This window comes from Chinchilla lanigera, unplaced genomic scaffold (assembly GCF_000276665.1).
Source record: "Chinchilla lanigera isolate Chin_1 unplaced genomic scaffold, ChiLan1.0 scaffold00059, whole genome shotgun sequence".
Lineage (NCBI taxonomy): Eukaryota > Metazoa > Chordata > Mammalia > Rodentia > Chinchillidae > Chinchilla > Chinchilla lanigera.
The window spans coordinates 4,481,461-4,500,988 of NW_004955460.1; the positions used below are offsets into that span (position 1 = coordinate 4,481,461).

Here is a 19,528-nt window from a genome sequence, read left to right on the forward strand (position 1 = left end):
AAGTCTAAACTAAAAATACAGAAACCCCAGGACTTTATTTTATTGAAACTCCTTTGTTTGGCTTCTCAGTCTAATAATGGCTACAATAAGACACCAATATTACTTATTTCTGCAAAAATAGTTAAGAAGGAATTGCTCAGATAAAGAATGGTTGGAGGAGCTTCATTCCCATGGCCTCCAGCTTCTGTCCAATACACTTCTACAGAGAGGAGCTATTTTGCATCACAGTGGTAAGGTCAAGAGTCTGAACTCCATGATCTCTGTAGTAGTCCACTTTCCCATTGCTGGGAAACAATGCCTGATATCTACAACTTACGGGAAGAGAGTTTAATTTGGCTCAGAATTCAGGGGATTCAGTCCATTCCCAACTAGCTCCAAGGCAGATGTATTGTGGTGGAAGAAAGCTGCTTACCTCCTGGCAGCTGGTAAAGAGAAAGAGAGGGGAGGAGCCAGGGAAAGAATGCACCCCAACGACCAGCTCCCACCAGGCCCCACCTCCTAACAGCACAGTCAGCCAGGAACTCATCACTGGGTGAATCCACTGGTGGGTGCAGCAGCCCCTTGATTCAGTCACCTTCCAAAAGGCCCACCTCTGAAGAGAGACTCTCAGGTGATGCCCTAGATCTAAACCATAAGACTTCCCTACTTCCTTAGAGGAATTTGATTTGTTCCCTCTTTGCCCCACTCTCAGTACATATGAGATAAAAATCCTGACTCTCTTGAGACCCAAACTTTCCTCTCATAGGTGGTCCCAAGATCCAAATGTAAAGATGAGAGAAATTATCATGTCATAATTATAGATTTAAAGCTACTATTTCAATAAACTTTATAAGCAACAAAGTAAAAACAATTGTAAATAATTAACAGGTTTTTATTTATTGCCACTTAAAACTGCAATAGAATCAAATGAGTGCATGAGGTACATATGTTTTATTAATCTATCTTAAATTTAAATAATTGCTGCCCCTGAATTGTTCTTTCCTTTTTTTTGTTTTTACAATGTGCTTTTAATTGAAGCGTGAAAACTTTGTATTCATTTAAGAATTCTGGGGCTGAGTCAGGCTGTAATGCTAAGGGTGGACTGAGAAACTGTAATGTGCAGAAAAAAAAAAATTCAAACAGGTCACCCCTGAATTGTGATGCCATATAAATTGTGATGTGGACTGACTTTAAGCAAATTACCAGGAGGCAGATGATCTTTTTGCCTTCAACATTTTCTTCAAAACTCTATTTCTGATGAAGGTTTGGTCCAATTGAAAAGAAAAACAGCCAGTCAAAATATTGAAGGAAATGGGTATGGGAGAGCATACCCATAATCCCGGCACTGTTGTCGAGTGAGACAGAAGGATTGCAAGATCAAACCCAGGCTGGACAATTTAGCAATTTAAGACCCTGTCTCAAATAAAAAAAGGGTAAGCTCAGTGCCAAAGCCCTAGGTTGAATCCCCAGCATTGAAATAAAATAAAATTTAAAGAAAGAGAAGTGTGAATAGATGAGAAAAATCTTACAGATCTTAATGCACAAAAGCACAATACAAGCAATACTGAATTACAAAGTAGTAGGAAATTAACAGTGGTTATTGTATTATGTTCTTCTGCTACTTTGTAAATGGATGTCTGTTTGTTAATATGTTTTCCTTCTTTTATTTTTAAAATAAATTTTAAAAATAGAAAAAGAAATTAATGCACAAAGCCAACTCATAACCTCATCTGCAACCGTGCGTTCTAGCACACACCTCAGCTCTCCTCCCTCTCCACAGGTTCAACTCAATTTCTCACACTGCTGGGCTCTGGCAGCAGATGGTGTCAATGGTCAGCTCATCTATTTGAACAGTGACTGGGCCTCCTCCCTGTGGTTCAGAGTGGTCATTAAAAGGAGGAATGGAGGTGTGGAGAGGTGGTCATACAGGACATAAAATATATTAGAGTACAGTGGATTACAAGCTCCAGGCAAAAAAAAAAAAAAAAAACCACTATCTGTACTAAATGTGTTTTGTTCTGATGTTCCAAAGCAATTTGTTCTTTGGCGACCATCATGGTGGTTCACTTTACCAAATCACATGTTTTCTAAACATATGTCCATGAGGCCTGACATAACTGAACTATGTATAAAAGTTAAAGGAGACACTTGTAAACTCTGTCTGGTCCTGCATTCACAACACACAGATGACAATAAGATCAACGTTTAGCAAAAATTTCATACTAGTAGGGAGAGTAGATATTTTTCTTTCTCAGTCCCACTTCTGCCTCCAAGCCGCACATTTAAGATTCCATTTGAAGGCAAGAAATTTAGTTGGATGTGGTTAAGCAGGATAAAAGGTATCCTTCATTCAATTCAGTTTTCTAAACATGAAATTGAAATTGGAGAAATGTCACAATAATATTAAAATGTTTTGCAAAATTTGTGTTCAGATATATGTAGTTTTTTGGTAGAATCTCTGACATCCCATCACCATAATCTTTAGTGGTAACACTACTGATTGTAATTGGTGCAGAAAAATGAACTTAGCACTACCAATGTACACTTGGCTGAACTTTAGTTGACTTTCGGTGAAGAGATAAAGAATCCAAATATCTTGCAAATGTTAACACTCCAATGTCAAATTCAAGCAAGAATTTAATCAGCTAAAAGATAAATACATAGATACACTGATGTATAATTGATAGAATATGAATCAATTAAAAGATAAAAGATTGACAAAAGAGTTTCTAAGGCTACTAATCTCAAATGCTGAGGACTCCATCAGGATTATAATAATACAAACCTGTTTTCAAAGCTTCCTGAAATTGCCTGCAGGGATTTTGATCCTCCCACACAGAGAATAACGCCTGCTGCTCCCTCTGTTTAAGGTCTCCTCTGGCTGAAGGAATAACTCAGGAAATCACTGAGGATAGGGTGACTATTTGGCTAGGAGCAGCTCTTTTGATGGAACCCTGACAAAGAGACTTCCTCTTCCATTCACCATCTCTCCTAGTATTTTGTATTTTATAAAAGAGTTCTCTTTTGGCCACCATACATACCGCAATCATAAGAGAAACAGATGCCAACAGCAACTTTCTTATAGATAGTAGAGGGGAAAAATGAGTTTTGAATTCTTTGGGGGAAGGGAAAGGGTAGAGGAAGAAGGAGAAAAGAGAAAGGAAAAGAGGGAAGGAGAGAGTGAAAGGAGATACTGCTGAAATAAAATTTGCCTTGGAGAAGACATACTGCTAAGCATCCTAAATCCCACATGCCCCATGCTTAGGGTCATGTTTCAATTTTGTGACTTTTGTATATGATTAAGGATTTGTCCCTGGCCTCTAACTTCCTTAGGCCAAATTTAGGCTTTGCCATTTATTACATACATGGTCTGAGCCATTACCTTGGCCTGGGCTTTCTAATTAGTAATACATAGATGATAACATATGTATTTCACAGACCTATGAAGGGTTACATTATGTTTCAAGGTCCCCAGCACCTAGTTTAGTGCTCAGTAATTGGTAGATTATTATTAGTGGTGTCATTTTTTAGATAACTAAATATTTAACCCTTTCCTGGGTAACAGATATTATTACACATTATTTCAAACACTCAACAAAGCTTCCAAGATTCCCACAGACACACATACACACACACACACACACACACACACACACACACACACTAACCCACCAGGTTACCTTGCTTCATTTCTGTCCTGCTATTGATTTATGACTGGAGGGAGGGAATATAGCTCAATCTTCATTGTCTCATTTTAAAAAAATTAAAATAGCATTCGTTTCATGTAAGAAGTTCTATGATAGACAGCATTAGAGTAATTTGGACAGCTTTTAAATTTTTTATTAATTTAGGTGCTAAGGATTGAACCAGAGCCTTAGATATGCTATGCCAGTACTGCACCACTGAGCTCTGCTCCAGGCCTTGCAAAGCTTTTTAAAACTGCTAACATGCAGGGTCCATCCGAGGAAATTGGATTAGATTTCTGGAGATGGGTCCTGCTCATCAGTAGATTTTTATTTTAAAGTTTGCCTGTGGTAGTTCTAAATAGCAGTCAGAGTTAAGAACTGAAGTAGTGGGAACACTGGACCTTTAGAAAGATTATGTGTGTTTAAATCTCACTTCTGCTCACTAGCGTTGTAGCTCTGAAAAAGACATCAAATGCCTCTGAGGCAGTCTCTACTTCCATGGGGTGGGAAGCACAATCCGTGCCTACTTCTAGAGCTACGGGTTTGGATGGGATCACTGCTATCAAAGACATGCTCTGCGGTTTGTCCTCCAGTCTGTTTGGAGCTCTGGGGAAGGGAGCCAGCTCCTTTGAAACCTATAGATGAAGCAGAGCTAGCAGAGTTATTTCCTACCCGTGATATTTGTGCTAGCATCTAAAGGAAGGAAGAAAGAAGAAAAAGCATACCCAATCCCATGAGCAGCTCCATGGAATCAATTCTGGGAATCTGCACAGGGAAAGATGTCACAGTTACCTCACACTTATTAAATATATGATTTCCTTAGTACTCATTTCTCTTTCTTCTTAGCATAGCAAGGTCATATGATTATTAAAATGAAACGGTAGACACCTTTCTAAGACACAGAAGCCATAACTTTTAATACATTGTCCTACATATTTAAGCAGTACGCATTTTGTCTACTTTATCAAAACACTAAATTAGTAGAATCCAGGAGCTAAGTCTGATTAGCTTTGATTCAACCTTTCTCCTGACTGCATTATTTAACCTATGAATCAGAGTTGAAGGATTGGTCTGACAACATGAAATATAGAAAACAGGAATTTAGCTGACACTAATTACCAGAATTTCTTCTGATCTCTTTTTCACTAATCTAGGTATACTAACCCAATCATGCATTGGAAACATACATCTCTGTCAATTATCTTAATAAATAACATTGAGGCCCATGATTGAAATAAGTGTTGCTTTATATTCCACTGTGTTTGCGGCTTGGAACAAATATGGAAGTCTTAAAGTCACAATGTACTAAGAGCTGGCTCCCCTGCCATTTCTTCCCTACTTTTTTACCAAAGATGACACTTTGGTCTTCTTTGCTATTTTAACTTGAGTGTGCAACATGTAAAACTATAAATCCCTTTTTTCTCATGGCATAAATCTAATCTTCCTTTTAACATTACACTTCATCTTCTCTTGGGAGACACCGTTTATGAGTTCTTTTGGCAAAGCAAACCCCATTTGAAGATTCTGGAACTAAGATAAATGAAATGTCTTGCCTAGCTAGACTAATTGTCAAGACTAGCTTATTTTTAAGACTAGATGCTCATCAGGAGAGAATGGGTTAAATAAATCACTGAACATTCATAAAAGGTAATACTACAGAGAAAAATGTGGATCTAGAGGCAGGCATGGTGGTACCCACCTGTGGTCCTAGCTACTTGAAAAGCTGGAGCAGGAGGATTGCTTGGGCCCAGGAATTCCAGGCCAGCCTGGGCAACAGGGTGAGACCCTGTCTCTTAAAAACAAACAAACAAACAAAAGTATTCAAAGTAACATGAAAAGATGTTCAAGATGTTTTTAAAATATAAAAGTAAATTGAAGAATTCTATGTACAATATCCATCTACTTGGACTGAATAAATATTTTCTATGCTTGTACATGCATAGAAAATTTCAGGAAGGATCTATAGGAAAAGGTTGAGAGGAAGTAGATTACTTTGAAGATTAATTAGAATAATGGAGTTCTTTACTCTCCACTTTATAAACTTCTGTGTTGAAATTGTATGCCAGAAGTTTGCATTAATGTTACAATTTTTAAAAAATATATACTATTTAGACTTCCTGAACCATACATATAGATGGATGATCAAAATATACGGTGAATGTTTAAATTTTTAAAAAACTATTACAGTAAAATACACAAGGTCATTCACTCATCACCCCTCAAAATAGTCCCACATGCCTCAAACACCCTTATCCCTTCATTCTTTCCACTTTCTGAAACAGTTCTGGAAGTCCTCTTTTGTGAGTGTCTTTATGAGGTATGATAAAAAAAAAAATACAGTGAGTGCTACTGCTGAGTGCCACTGGATAGAAAGACAGGCTCATTAAAACATTACTGTATGTCCTCATCCACCTTACTCAGCAAGTCTGGCACCAAAAGACTTAGGGCTGCGCTTCAAAGTCAAAATGATCATGAAAGATAAATGTTTTGTGCTTTGAAAGGATTCAGGGCACCAAGGCAGCTGCAACAGCACAACTAAGGACACTCAGGAAAGAAGACTTCCAGAACTGCTGCAGAAAGTGGCAAGGTGGACAGGATAAGTGTGTTTAAACAAAAGGGAAGTATTTTGAGGAGCATTAATAGTAATGTGTGTTTTACTATGGTAAACTTTTTTATTTATTTAAACATTCACCTGTATTTTTTCAATTCTTTGGTTCCTGGATATCTAAATATAAGTTTGTTTACAAATGAAAAAACAGTTTTCAAAAAAGAAACTGCAACTTTAGCTCTTGACTATAATATTAACATTGTCCAAAGGAGCAAAGTATGATTGTGCTGGATTTAAGTAACAATGTTATCCTCTACTCCCAGAACCTTTGAGTATTGCTATGGACACTTTTTATATTAGTGACATTAGAAAAGCACTGAGAAAAGTAAAAGAAACTATGCTAAAGAAAGATTTGCAGAAGAGAAAATGAATACAATACAGATCTACCTTTAAGATCCTTGAAACCATCTACTGATATGAACCGAGAGAAATGTTCAAAATTGGGGTTTGTATATGACAGCCAAATTTCCACAAAACCCCTTCCTTTGCCCAAATTCTGACCTAGGGGCATTTCATCGCACAATCATCACTTCTGCCTACCATTCAACCAGCATCTTGTCAAATCTGGCTGCAAGATTAAGTTTCCCGATTCAGAATTCAATATTGTAACCCTAAGGATATAAGACCCAAACTGGAACATTCTGTTTTTTTTTTAAAAAAAAATGGATAAAATTGTTTCAGCCCAGAGACCAGTTTGCCCTGACGGTAATGATGAATCATCGGGACTGACACTAAGTGAAATGAGGTTGATGTTCTTGGCTTTATTCGTGCGCATTAAGCAGCATTTTACATTTGTCCCAACTCTCAACCTCTTGGAAAAAAAGGTTGAAAGAGTTTTTTTTTTGTATTATTTAAGGCTTACAAAATTAAGTAGCTCTGTCAGAAGCAAATTTGGCTGTCGTCACCTAGTTCTTGTTCCTGGTTCCATCTCTGCTCATACTGGAGTCTGAGGAATAGAATTAGGAGCTGAGAGAGATCTACTTTTTTTTCAAAGATCTTTAGTATCACTTAGGGCTTCTGGTACCCAAGCTTCTGTGTTGGTATAACTTTTGCCTTGTACTCTCACCACAAAATATTTCATTTCAAAAATAGTTATATAGATTCTGCTCTGAATTTCTATAAATGATGCATTTTAGCCAGGCATGTAAAGTATAATCTCAAGCACTCTGAAAGGCTGAGGCAGGAAAATCGCAAGTTCCAGGCCAGCCTGGGCAACTTAGTGATTTAGTGAGGGTCTCAAAAAATAAAGAAAAGCTAGGGATGTAATTCAGTGTGGAAGCCCTGAGTTCAATCCCTACTACAACACACACACACACACACACACACATACACACACACACACACACACACACACCACATGCACACACACAAAGCAATTTGGTTCTTTTAAGAATTTGCCTGAGTCCTTCTGATCAATGCTTTAAAAAAAAGCCTGTAACAGATATTTAATACTTTTGAAGTATATCTGTTTATTTAAATTTTTTAGTGTGAGAGTTACTGCTGGCTTCTTACAATAACTTCTAATTGTTCATAAAAAATCAAAGCCATAAAATATCCACAGTCAACATCACAGTAAGCCTCAGAAATGACAATTATAATAAGCTGCACCAATTCACTAGTTCAATTCTTGTGGTAAAGCTCCAAAGATATTTTTAAAGAGTAGTCTTTAATTTTGAAATTCATGAAGGACAAAACACCAAAAACCTTTTTTCTTTTCCTTTTGAGTTTGTTTCTTTTATCTTTTTTGTCTTAAAATACGGCTTTATGGTATTTAGGGTGTGATTCCAGTTGCTAGATGAGATGAAGTAAACTTTAAAAATAATTGAGAAAAAACACTAACCAAAGCAGCAGATACAGCAGTGAGTATTTTGCTACTGTTTTGCTAGGTTTTGCTGAAGGTCTGTCTCTTTTGGTGGAGTCCTTTCCTGACTGCACAGCCTACAAAGACTCATTTTTTGCTTATTTCTCGGCACTCTGACTCTGGATTACAGTGGGAAAGAAAGAATAGTGGATGGGGAAGTGACAGCAAAGGAAGAGCCAGATGCCATTGCAGGGCACTTGAGAGGATCTGTCCTTTGCATCACAGTGTCACCACGTTTATTTGCATCTTCAGCCTTAGGAAGGGAGAGCTGCAAATTGTATGGGTATCTCTTCCTACTGGACTAATCCGCCCCCTAAGGGAAGAAAAAAATAAAAATAGGTGAAGTTTAGAATATTCTGTTGATCCTCAATTTTTCCCTTGATCTTATGATTAGAAAAGTGCTTCTCAAGAGAGTGGGCTACAGTTCACCCCGAATCAAGGCCAAGTATCAACAGCTAATCTCTGTCTAGTGAAGAAAGAGTCCTTCAGATCATGGGGCTTTTAAAGCTTGTGATAAAACAAAAAGCTATTTTCCGAAGATCAGCCAACTTGAAAAATAGTGTTTTAAGACCTAGGGAATTTCTTTTAACGCAAATAATCAAAAATGTTTTCAATTTTTTTGCTGTTACTAGCCAACAATGCTTTCATATTTGTAAAAGATCTTAGTTCTGAAATAATAATATGATCATTTATAAATGGGATAAAGAAAATAACTTAAGCATAGGACAAACCAGGAATTAATTCATCAAATAAAAATTAAGTGATTTTTTTTTACCACAATTGGCTCACATTGTAGAATTGGGAAAACCAAGAAAATAATAGGGAGAAAAGTGAATCCTTACTGAGAGGTAATGATAGGGCCTTATGCACAATGCCTCCTTCAAATTGAAATTTAGAAGAAATGTGTAAAAAGAAAAGCTAGTACAAATCTTGATTATAATTTCAGATCAGTTTAAGACAATAATTTGTCTCAATGGAAAAATATTACATGTGCTCACAAAACAAGACTTGACTCAGTAATTTATTTTGTTGGAAAGGCATTTCACCTACAAAAAAAAAAAAAAAAAGGAAGAAAGGAAGGAAGGAGGGAAGGAAAGGATGAAGAGAAGGATGAAAGGGAAAAACATATATGCTGGCTTGAGATTATATTCAGAACTGCTATTATCTCCCCCCTAAAGGTTTGTTCAGAAGTACAAATCAATGTAAAAGTTTTATAATTTGGATTTTCTTTCAGTATATTCAAATTATAGTCAATATCTATCCTTTTGCACAATGTTTCTTTAAATCTGATCCTTCTATATTTACATTTTATTTCCAGCTTTACTTTCAAGTTGATCAAGTGTAAGAAAAGAAGTGACAACCTGTACAATATCACCCTGCAACTAAAAAGTGAAAGTCTTCTATATTTTGAGACATGTTAAGTTCTAATTTTGGTAAACGAAAAACAAAAGACGAAGATACATTAAGCTGTTCAGATACAGACAGTTCACACAGCAAATAAAAAAACCAAGGAAGAAATGCCTTTTTTCATTAACCTATAGAACAAATGCTACAGGTTTTATACCTGCAGACTTTCTCTCACAAGCATTCATACTTAAGAATCATAGCAACCTCTCTGCATATAATGGAAATAATAATATAAAATCTTTAAGTTCTTAAACACTGAAAACAATACTTGAATAATACAGGAAGATAATTTCCTTAACTAACCTTTGAAATGGAAAAGAAAATTTATCTTTAGGACCCACATTCATGTAATGGTTGCTCAGTAATATTTTTAACATTATTGTGTAGTACTAATACTAACATACTAATAGTATTAGTGCCATTTAATGAACTTTATACTAATGATCAAAATTGATTTTAGAATTTAAACACCTGCTTCAATTTTAAAATATTCCAAAGATAATTCAAATTGAATACCTCTGACAAAGTATGAAAAAGTTAGCATCAAACTTATACACAATGAGTGAAGTATTAAGTGAAGCATGAGAAGCCAATGGGAAATCCACAGTAGAAATTCAATTTTAGTGAATCCAGCACTTAGCAAAGAAATACTAGTACCATTCTGGAGTCAGAAATAATAATCTTTAATTAACCTGTATCTTTCTGGTATACTATTCATTTGTAATATAATGGGGGAAATATTCTCAATTAAACCCATGCAGTAATAATTTCACTCCCCTAAAATATACAAATTTATTGAAGTAATATGTCAGTTTCAAAAAAAAAGGTCATGCAAATCCTCCAAAATTACTATGCTCTGAGTATATTTTGGTTATGCTTAGCATATTTAAAACAGGTGTAGATTAATCCCATAGTCTAATTTTTATATATAGAGCATAAAAATCAGTCCTAATAATTGATTTGAAAGTGTGATTCTTACACTCTGCGTGGGTCCTCTCTTCCTAGGCAATCTCTGCCTTACATCGTACTGGGTAAGTCCTAGGTAAGCAAATTATTCCTAAAGCTACACAGGATATTTTCTAGAACAAGAGAGAGTATAAAGAAAAATAATATATAAAATTAATTGTTCTGACACAAATATTTTTGTGTTCTAGCATCAAAATACAAAAGTGAGAAAATATACACTGAGGTGGTTTTGCAATTTCAATGCACCTGCAGTTCCCCATAGTCTGCCCACCCCCCAACTCAAGCACGCTACTGGGTACTGTCTTAATCTGCATTAACTTCTTCATATACAGAGTAACATGATTTAAATTGTCTAAATCTACCTTTCTTTCCTTTACAGGGAAGGGAAACTGCAATGCTTTTGTTGCATGTCTGATGCTATTAGAATATGGAATGTTCTCCTCACTCTTCTACTAATGTTTTAACAATATCTACTCAAAGCACTTTTATCCAGCTGTGTCTCTCCTTTCCTAGCAAAGTTGCAACTATCCTTGATAGATGCTTTATCTCATTTGCCTCATCTGTTGTTTTTATTAACATCTAACTTAATATCCTCTATTCTGAGCTATTTGCAAATCAGCCTGTGGATGCGTGCAGGCAGCCTAAACCCTCAGGCCTGCACCTCCCGATGGTAAGCCGACCAGGTCCTCTGGGGACCGAAGAGCCAGAAGGAGTATTGGACGTGGTGACCTGTCTGCATGAGAGGTGGAAAAAACAAACAAAAGCAAAAATAGGAGATCTGTAGTCATGATGATCTAAACATTTAATGACCAGAAAAGAAGGAAATACAAGCTTTCATTTTAAAATGATATTCAAACCCATGACTCAGAAGGTCCTATTGAGTTGGAATTGATCTGCAAATCATCTGAAGGATAATAATTCATCCTGTGGCTCCAGGGGTTAGGAAGTTGCTGCAGATACCTGCTATCAAAAATCCAGTTTGATTTCTAAAATCTGTAAGAATAAACCAAGTTTCTTGATCTTGATGTGCTAGGCAGGGAGTTTGTCCTGAGTGCTAGACTGCTTAATTGCTTGCTTGAGGGAGGGAAAATCCTGGGGGAAAGGTATATATGAGCAATATATACTCTGCAAAGCCAGTACCTTCTCCCAGCTGGAGCAGGGCCAGCAAGGCAGGAGAGTCTGCTCTCCCTTCCAGTGGAAGGAACTGTGGATATTTGATCCTAGAGGTGAATGAAAAAACCTAAAGATCATATTTCGTGGGAATATTTCAGTGTTCTGAATGGAAAATGTAACTGCAAACTGGTTATTTGCTTCTCCAACCCAAAGCGTTTTAGGAACACGGCTCAGAGATGGAGGGAAAAGGGACAAAAAGTAATTATTTTAATATAAATTGGAGAAGAAGCAAACATGAACATGTACATTATCAAGTGGGACAGTTCACACCTGCTGAGTAGATGTAAGACTATATTTACATCAAGAAATGAATTAACTACCCCTTTCTAATTATGAATGACTGCAAAGCAATAAACTTGATTTTCTTTTCCTTGTACAAGAAATAAGCATTTGAGTGTTTTTACCTCAATAATAATTGAATTCATTACAAATATGTTTATCCCTTTTTATTTATAGATACAGGTTTAATTTAGATTTTTCTGACTTTCATGGTATGCCTATAAGAAAGTATGCCTTTTTCCTTTCCTTTTGAATACTTAGTCTCTCTATTTCAAATAAAAAACAAACATCCCATCTGTACATGTTTAGTACCAATTTTTTTTTACAATTATCAGAACAACAGTTTTTAAATTTACTATCTTGACAGTAACTATGAGTTCTTAACAAATGATTTATGAGAAACTGCAACCAAAAACACAGGGTTACTTTGATACTACTATTTACAAAGTATGCTGAACAAGTCATTAACATATATTGTTCTTCAACATATGGAGCCTTAAAAAATCACTTAGAGTACACATCAAATTCAGAGCTAGATAACAAATGATTTAAAATCCTGACAAATTTGAAAGTAAGTCTAGTATCTACAAAATCTACAGATTCTTACTTTAAAGTATATGCCTGAACCTTTTAAAAGTATATACCTGTACAATTGATTTCCAATAAATAACTTTGAATAACAAACTAGAAGTGTCTCCCTTGATTTTTCACCAGAATATATACAAAAGGAAACCCTATTTCTTATTTGGAAATGAAGCCGAACAATTTTGCACAGTATCAACTATCATAAGTATGCCACGCAGAAGAGGGAACATGCAACTGAAGGAAAAAGTTTTATTAAACAGGTCAAGACAGATGTCAGTGCCTTGTGTTTTATTTATACACGAAAAGGTCATCTTCTTTAACAGGTATTTATTTAATTCCCTGCATCACAATTATTTTAGCTCTAGTTGATATACTTGTTCATCAGCAAATACTTACACCAAAGCAAGGAATGAGAGTAGATAAAATCAGTTTGCATATTTTCTCTGACAAATGTACACTCAGAGACTTTGCTCTATACAGTCCGGTAGAAAAAAAAGAAAAAACCAACTTGAAAGTTTCTAGAAAAAAATTTTTTTGTGTTGAAGCAAACATCTACTTCTTTTAAAACACTGTGAGCCTTTGGGAACATGGTATTATACATCTGACATTTTCCATCTAAAAATACATTATGAAGCATGCTGGTATTAATAAACCATGTGCTTTCAGAACCCTGAAGTGTTTTGCTATAATTTTGTGAAAAACAGAGCAAGATGGTATATTTTTCGCCATGCTATTAACATACAGCAAACGCATTTTATGTCATCACCTTGCCAGCTTGTCTTGATTGGAAAGTGTAAAAAGGGGAAAAAAAACTTTTAAGAGTTCATAAATATTTGTAACCATCTTCTGATTTATAAGTTACCAATTCTTAAGTGAGCATACATAACTTAGACAAAATTTAGTCTGAGATGCATTACAAAAAAAAAAACCAAACCATCTACATTCCCTTTTTCCTCACCCCACCCCCATCCTAGAAAAATCACCCCCTCTGCAGCAGGGTGCTATCATTCTTTTCCCAGCCTCAGTTATTGGAAGGCAAATGAAAATACAATGATCCTTTCCTTTTCTCACTGAGCTTCCAACGCAAATATTTCAACGCGAACACAAACTACCGTTTTCACAGAAAGCACCAAACACAGACAGTAGGACTCACTGACCCATTTGGAAGACAAAGACGACAGAACAGGAGCGCTCTCAAAATCAGCTTGTGAGGCCTCTCAGAGATATTCTTCTGGCATTTCATCGCAGCAGCCCCAGACCAGTTCACCTCCCTGGATACAGGGCGGAGGAACTAAATAGAGCTGTTTATTAAAGCTGTTGTGCTGGATTGCATTAGGACCGGCAAGCAGACCACCTGGACCTCTCAGATTGTGGCAGTGTTTAATTTGCAGCCTGCCCCTCTGCAGCCGCCAAGACAGCACACTTCTACTACATTTACCAAGCTCAATCGCACATTATCGGGGTTAGGAGTCAAGGCACTTGTATTTATGTATTTATATTTTCCATATGGAGAGAGAGAGGGAGAAATAAGAATATAGACCAAATAAAAATACTGACTAGCACTAGGAAAATTTTAACTACTGCCTAGCAAGCGTAATACTTTCTTCTCTTTTCACACTTGTATTTCTTTCAGAGATCACAATCTAAACAGAAAAAATAAATTCTGAAAATGGGTTTTTCTTAAGCATTCAGACCAAATCATAAATTAGATACGTTCTTTGGGTTTGTTGCTGTTGTTGTCGTTATTTTAGTTTTTGTTTAAGAGCAGTGCATGGAAGTTTTCAGCTGAGGTTTCCTGGCTAGATTTAATGGGTGCCTTTTGCCTTTCGCACTTTCAGCACTACACTGGCAGGTAGCTGAAGATACACATAGAAAGATGGAGCAGTAAATATGAATTATGTGAATCATATGGTGAGACCCTTGTGGAAAAAAAGGGGAGCTGAGAAATGGCTGACTCCATACCTGACCAATTACAGCTTGCATGGTCCCCGTGTCCCGCTGCGCTGGGAGATCGCAATCCATCATATATTGTCTTTGAAAAGGAGAATGGGGGTTTCTGGCAAGCATCTGTCAATCAACTCCTGCACTCACAACCATCACCAAAAGCAAGGGGAAAAAAAGTCAAGCTGCTCTACCAAACAGGATGAAACCGTCATGTGACCTCCGGCAGACACGCACACACACATTCACTACCTCCACAGAGCGTAAGAATTTTCTGTAGATATGAAACGACATTGACAAATACCCAATACCAAGTAAATAAAGTGAGACAAACAGCTTTTCACCTGAGACAAAATGTGGGCTGTAATCTTCGGGTAAAGGTTTAACAAACCTAGGAAGATTTCTTTTTAATGTTCTTAAAATCTATGTTTAAAACAAAAAAACAAAATATTAACTATTTCATGTGAGTCATAGTGAAAGCATTGATTATCATCCTAGAAATTTTTTAAAATCTAATTCATTATTCTACTTTTCTGAAGCTCTCCCTAACGACTTTTTTTCCAATTCTCTAAATGACCTTTTGACAATGTGCAGTAATCTCTGCAATTTTATATGAAGTCACCTTTATAGAAAAACTTAAAATGTTAACTGTCTCATAACAGAGATACCTTGGTATTTGTTGATGGAAAACGGATATATACAATCATTTGTGTAAACTGCGATGACCATTCAAATATAAAATATTCAAAGTATGTAAACAGTAGTCAGTAAACTTTCCAGCTTCTGAAAGGTTAGGAAATGATTTACTTGAAGCTCATCTAAAGCGATGGAAAGTACTGACAAGTATTTTAACTTTTTCATTGAATTTAACTGTTTTATCCTACACAGACTAGGAAAGATTGTTTATATATCATCTCAGAAATGAACACAACCTTTTTAACCCTTTCAAGATTAGGATCAGAGCCTGACTTTGAAGATAGTCCGACATATATTGCAAAGTTGCCCTCCGAAAATCTAACATCATAAATAATATCCATTAACTTGGTAGCATTAGCCTGCATCTGCCCACTTTTAAAAGTGAAGGTCATTAGTGTATTCTCCCTAAAGGGTCAAAAAAATTAACTAGCAAATTTTGTATTATTAAAGCAGGAATTTTTCCCCCAACGATCCAAACAGATATTGAACTTGAGAAATGGGGAAGTTAAGGGGAATAGTTAATACAAAACATATGCTATTGTGTAAATTACAGTATTGTGTACTATATCTCGAAAAATAATTAAAAGGAAGTTCAGTAAGAAAATAAAAACATTTTTTCAATGTTTTGAAAGAAAGCTTTAAGCAGAAAAGAACGTATTGAAGTTCTGCAGGCTTTTCATTAAGAGTTGCCTGAGAATACACATGCACGCGCGCGCACACATACACACACACACACACACACACACACACACACACACACACAAACTCCTGGTGAAAGAAACCGTGCATCAACTCTAGGACTGGAAACCTCTCTCGGTCTGCGTCCCTGCAGTCTCCAGCCCGGGAATTCCTGCAGCCGCCCCAGGTCCGGACCACGCCGGGGACTCAGGGACCCGGGCCACCGTGGGGACCCACAGGCTTGCGAAGGGCAGACGCGCGCCGGGGCTGGGTGTCGACTCCCTGGGATCCTGCTCTGCAAACCAGGGCGTCCCGCGGTCCGGCCGCATCAGGGACAGTCGCGGAGGAGGGGCGGCCTGGGCCAGCTGAGCAGCTCCCTGGCGTCTGGGATTCTTGCTGGACTCAGGGCCTGGAGCGCCAGGCGCAGACACCTGCTCCTCTTGGGAGCGCACCCGTTGGGCGGTAGTGTGGACTGGGAGGAGGGGGGCTGCTGCAGCTTTGGTGCAGGCTGTAGTCCCACTGTCTGACACCTCAATTCCCAAAGCTCTGAGCTTCCTGTGTGTCTCCTGCGTGTCTCCCCATGGGGTGGGGGTTGGGAAGTAGGGGAGTTTGGAGGAGGCATTCGCAGGGGCACAAGGCTGGCTGCGTATCTGCTTGGGTCTGTGATTATCTGGCCTGTGTTAACTCTGATCATTACTAATCAACACCTGTGGGGCCTGAGCCGGTATCGCGAAAGCCTTCTTACTACTCCAGTCCATTAAATCCTCAACCACACTGGGAGGCAGGGGCGATTATTCCCATTTTACAGAAAAGGCTCGAAAAGAAAAGAAAAACTGCTCAAGACGAATGGAAGCACAATGTAAGCCTTTTTTGAATTTCAAAATGGGACTTTTTGTGTGAAATCAGAGTCAGGTAACTTTCTTTCTTTCTTTCTTTCTTTTTTTTTTTTTTTTGTCTTTTTGAGACAGGGTCTCACTATGCAGGTCAGGCTGGCCTTGAGCTCACTTTGTAGCCCAGGCTGGTCTCAGACTTGCAAAGATCCTCCTGCCTCAGCCTCCTGAGTGCTGGGATTACAGGCGTGCACCACCATGCACGGCCAGGTAACTTTCAAACTAATGACCACCATATATGAAGCCTTCATTCATTCCACAGGTATTTATGAGGTCTGTACTGGGTGCCAAGTTCTGTATTAAGTGCTAGCAATACAGTAAAACCATGCAGATTGCTTTGAGAAGCAGAATAAAAATAGACTAAGCACGCTACCCTGTGTCTGTGGGGATTGGTTTGATTTGATTCCAGCTGATGGAAGATTCTTGCTCTTTTTCAGGCATCCTAATGTGCAGGCATCTCCTCCATCCATTACCTAGAACTCAGCGTAGTCTTGGGGAAGTCGCAAGCTGAGTCTTGAGCTTCTTGTCTTAGGCCAGCAAGAACAATTCATAAGGCTTTGGGGAGCTGAGGTGACTCATGAAAGCTTCTTGAGTTATCCTCTGTAGCTACCCAGTGACTGTGAGACTTCTTTCTCTTCTGGAGGACTGGCAAATTGGGCTGGGGAAAGGAGGATACCTCCACGTAGGTGGTGCAAGGATTTGGGCTGTGATTTAAGCAAAACGCAGCTTCTGTTTGGAACAGGGGACAGTGTGAGGCACAAGCAGAGCCATCCTGCTCCTCAATCCCTGTGGGTAGTGGACACTTATCTGAGTAACGGGCAGCAGATGGAGAGAAGAGAGGAGGGTCAACTAACATCTGTTCTCACTGTTACTATAGAGTTTAGAAAATGAAGCTCCTTAAGTGTAAAATTCGCATGACCATCCAGCTTTACCTGTTCCCCATCAAATCTCCATAAAATTGTGCATTCTAGGGCCTCTAAGACTCCCTCCTCCATCTCCCTCATGGAACTGCTACACTCACCCATTCCTAACACAGGCCATGCTATATACAAAGGAGCAAAAGTGACAGTGGGTCACTCTGAATCACCATTATGACTCCAGCCTGGCTTCTCAGGATCAGGATGAACTTGATTTCTTAACATTAAACCACAAAGGACAGGAGAGATAAAAGCAGTACTAGGAACCAAGAATGTGAAAGTTTGGGTCACCTCTGCCTTTGTATCGAGTGTGTATTTTGCAGTGTTTAAGGGTGAGAAGAGATAACATAGCTAGATGCTTCTTCCATGAAACAGAAAAAAAAAAAAAAAGTGAATGGATGTTTCAACAAAAGTCACTAAGAAGGCTCTGCCCCTACTAGACAATTTCCCATAAAAGCTATCAACATGGGTAGGTTTGCTTGAATCCTATGGGACCTTTTTTTTCTCTCTGTTGAGACCTGTTCTTTCTCTCTATTGGAGTCTGTTCCTTTCTTTGTTTGCAGTATTAGTATATTTGTTCGTTTGTCTGCTATATTTTACCTGGTCTCTAATAAATCAATCTTACTTTTTCTCAACTAATTTCTAGTTTTTGGTTTGTTTGTTTGTTTGTTTGTTCCAGATCTCTGCTGGACCTCTGCCTTCTCCTTCGTGAAACATCATGCAGCATTCACTTCATGATGTGACTCACCCTTCTGTTGTCTGGCATCACAAAGGTTTAGAGGCTCCTGTGACTCTCAGGTCCCAGGTGGACAAGCCTCAACAGAAGTAGATGTACAAGTTCAAGGCTCTGCACTTTCTTTTCCAAAGTTTTTAGTTTGCTCCTTTCCTTCCTTTCTCAAGGTCACTTTTTCCTAGACTTTGAAGCTGCATCCTCAGCCTCTGGAGTGATTCATTGCTTTCTCTATTTCTACTTCCCTACACACACACACACACACACACACACACACACACACACACACACAGAGGCACACACTACATTTCTGTCCAGACTTTCAAGTTTTGTACAGCATTTCTCTAGAATGGTCTTTTCAACCACTATCAGTTTCCTTAAGCACCATTAGATGGCTTTGACTTCCACAGGACATTGACCAGTATAAATCATCTCTACTCTGGGATCTTTTGTTGTTGTTATTTTCATATTTCTATAGAGCTGAGGACAGGAAAAATACCAAAAGCAGAATGATTATTTTTAAAAGTAGAAGAGGAGAGGAGAGAAATACCAAGTATGTCAACATCCAGGGACTGCAGAATTGAGAGGGGCTTGATGATACTCAGCTCGGGCATCTATGATTTACAGTTTTCCACAACATAATTTGGGAGCACTGTTTTTTCCCCTGAGAAATGGTGACAAGATATTGCCTTTAAAATGAACAGCTGAGAGGTTCAAGAGTCTGTTGACTCTGGGCAAAGAAGACCTGTGAATATACTAATGCTTTATTTGACCTTCCACTTTATTATCTTTCCTATCAGGTGACCGTATCTAGGACAAAACCAGAACATCCCAGTGCAGGAACTGATTGTTTCTTAATTTCCAATTGTCTCTTGCGTAGAATGCTTTGGTTACAATTATGCATTTTGTTCTTCTAGAATCTATTTCTGCTGCCTGGATATTCTCAGGAAAAGTCACTGAAATAAATGCTCCTGGGCTTTGCTATATATTTTTTGGTAATTTTGGTGTCTAGGGCTAAATGTTAACATGTGACTTTTCATGAAAATCTCCAGGTAGACAGATACAGTCTGTTTCCTCACAGCCAGGGGACATGGGAGGGCATTTTCTTCTTTACTTCATGGCTATAGCTCCA

General features: G+C 37.9%; 1 protein-coding gene across 1 annotated transcript in view; it reads right to left on the reverse strand.

Moving 5' to 3' along the window:
- Positions 1–16,078, reverse strand: part of Pou6f2 (POU class 6 homeobox 2) — a 475,860-nt gene extending 459,782 nt beyond the window's left edge. Inside the window, exons 1-2 of the mRNA XM_005397733.2 lie at positions 15,990–16,078; positions 14,507–14,625 (exon numbers count right to left, since the gene is read on the reverse strand). Coding sequence (XP_005397790.1) covers positions 14,507–14,611 — 105 coding nt within the window. The 5' untranslated portion in view covers positions 14,612–14,625; positions 15,990–16,078. The remainder of the gene's footprint in view (positions 1–14,506; positions 14,626–15,989) is intronic.
- Between the last annotated feature and the right edge of the window lie 3,450 nt (positions 16,079–19,528).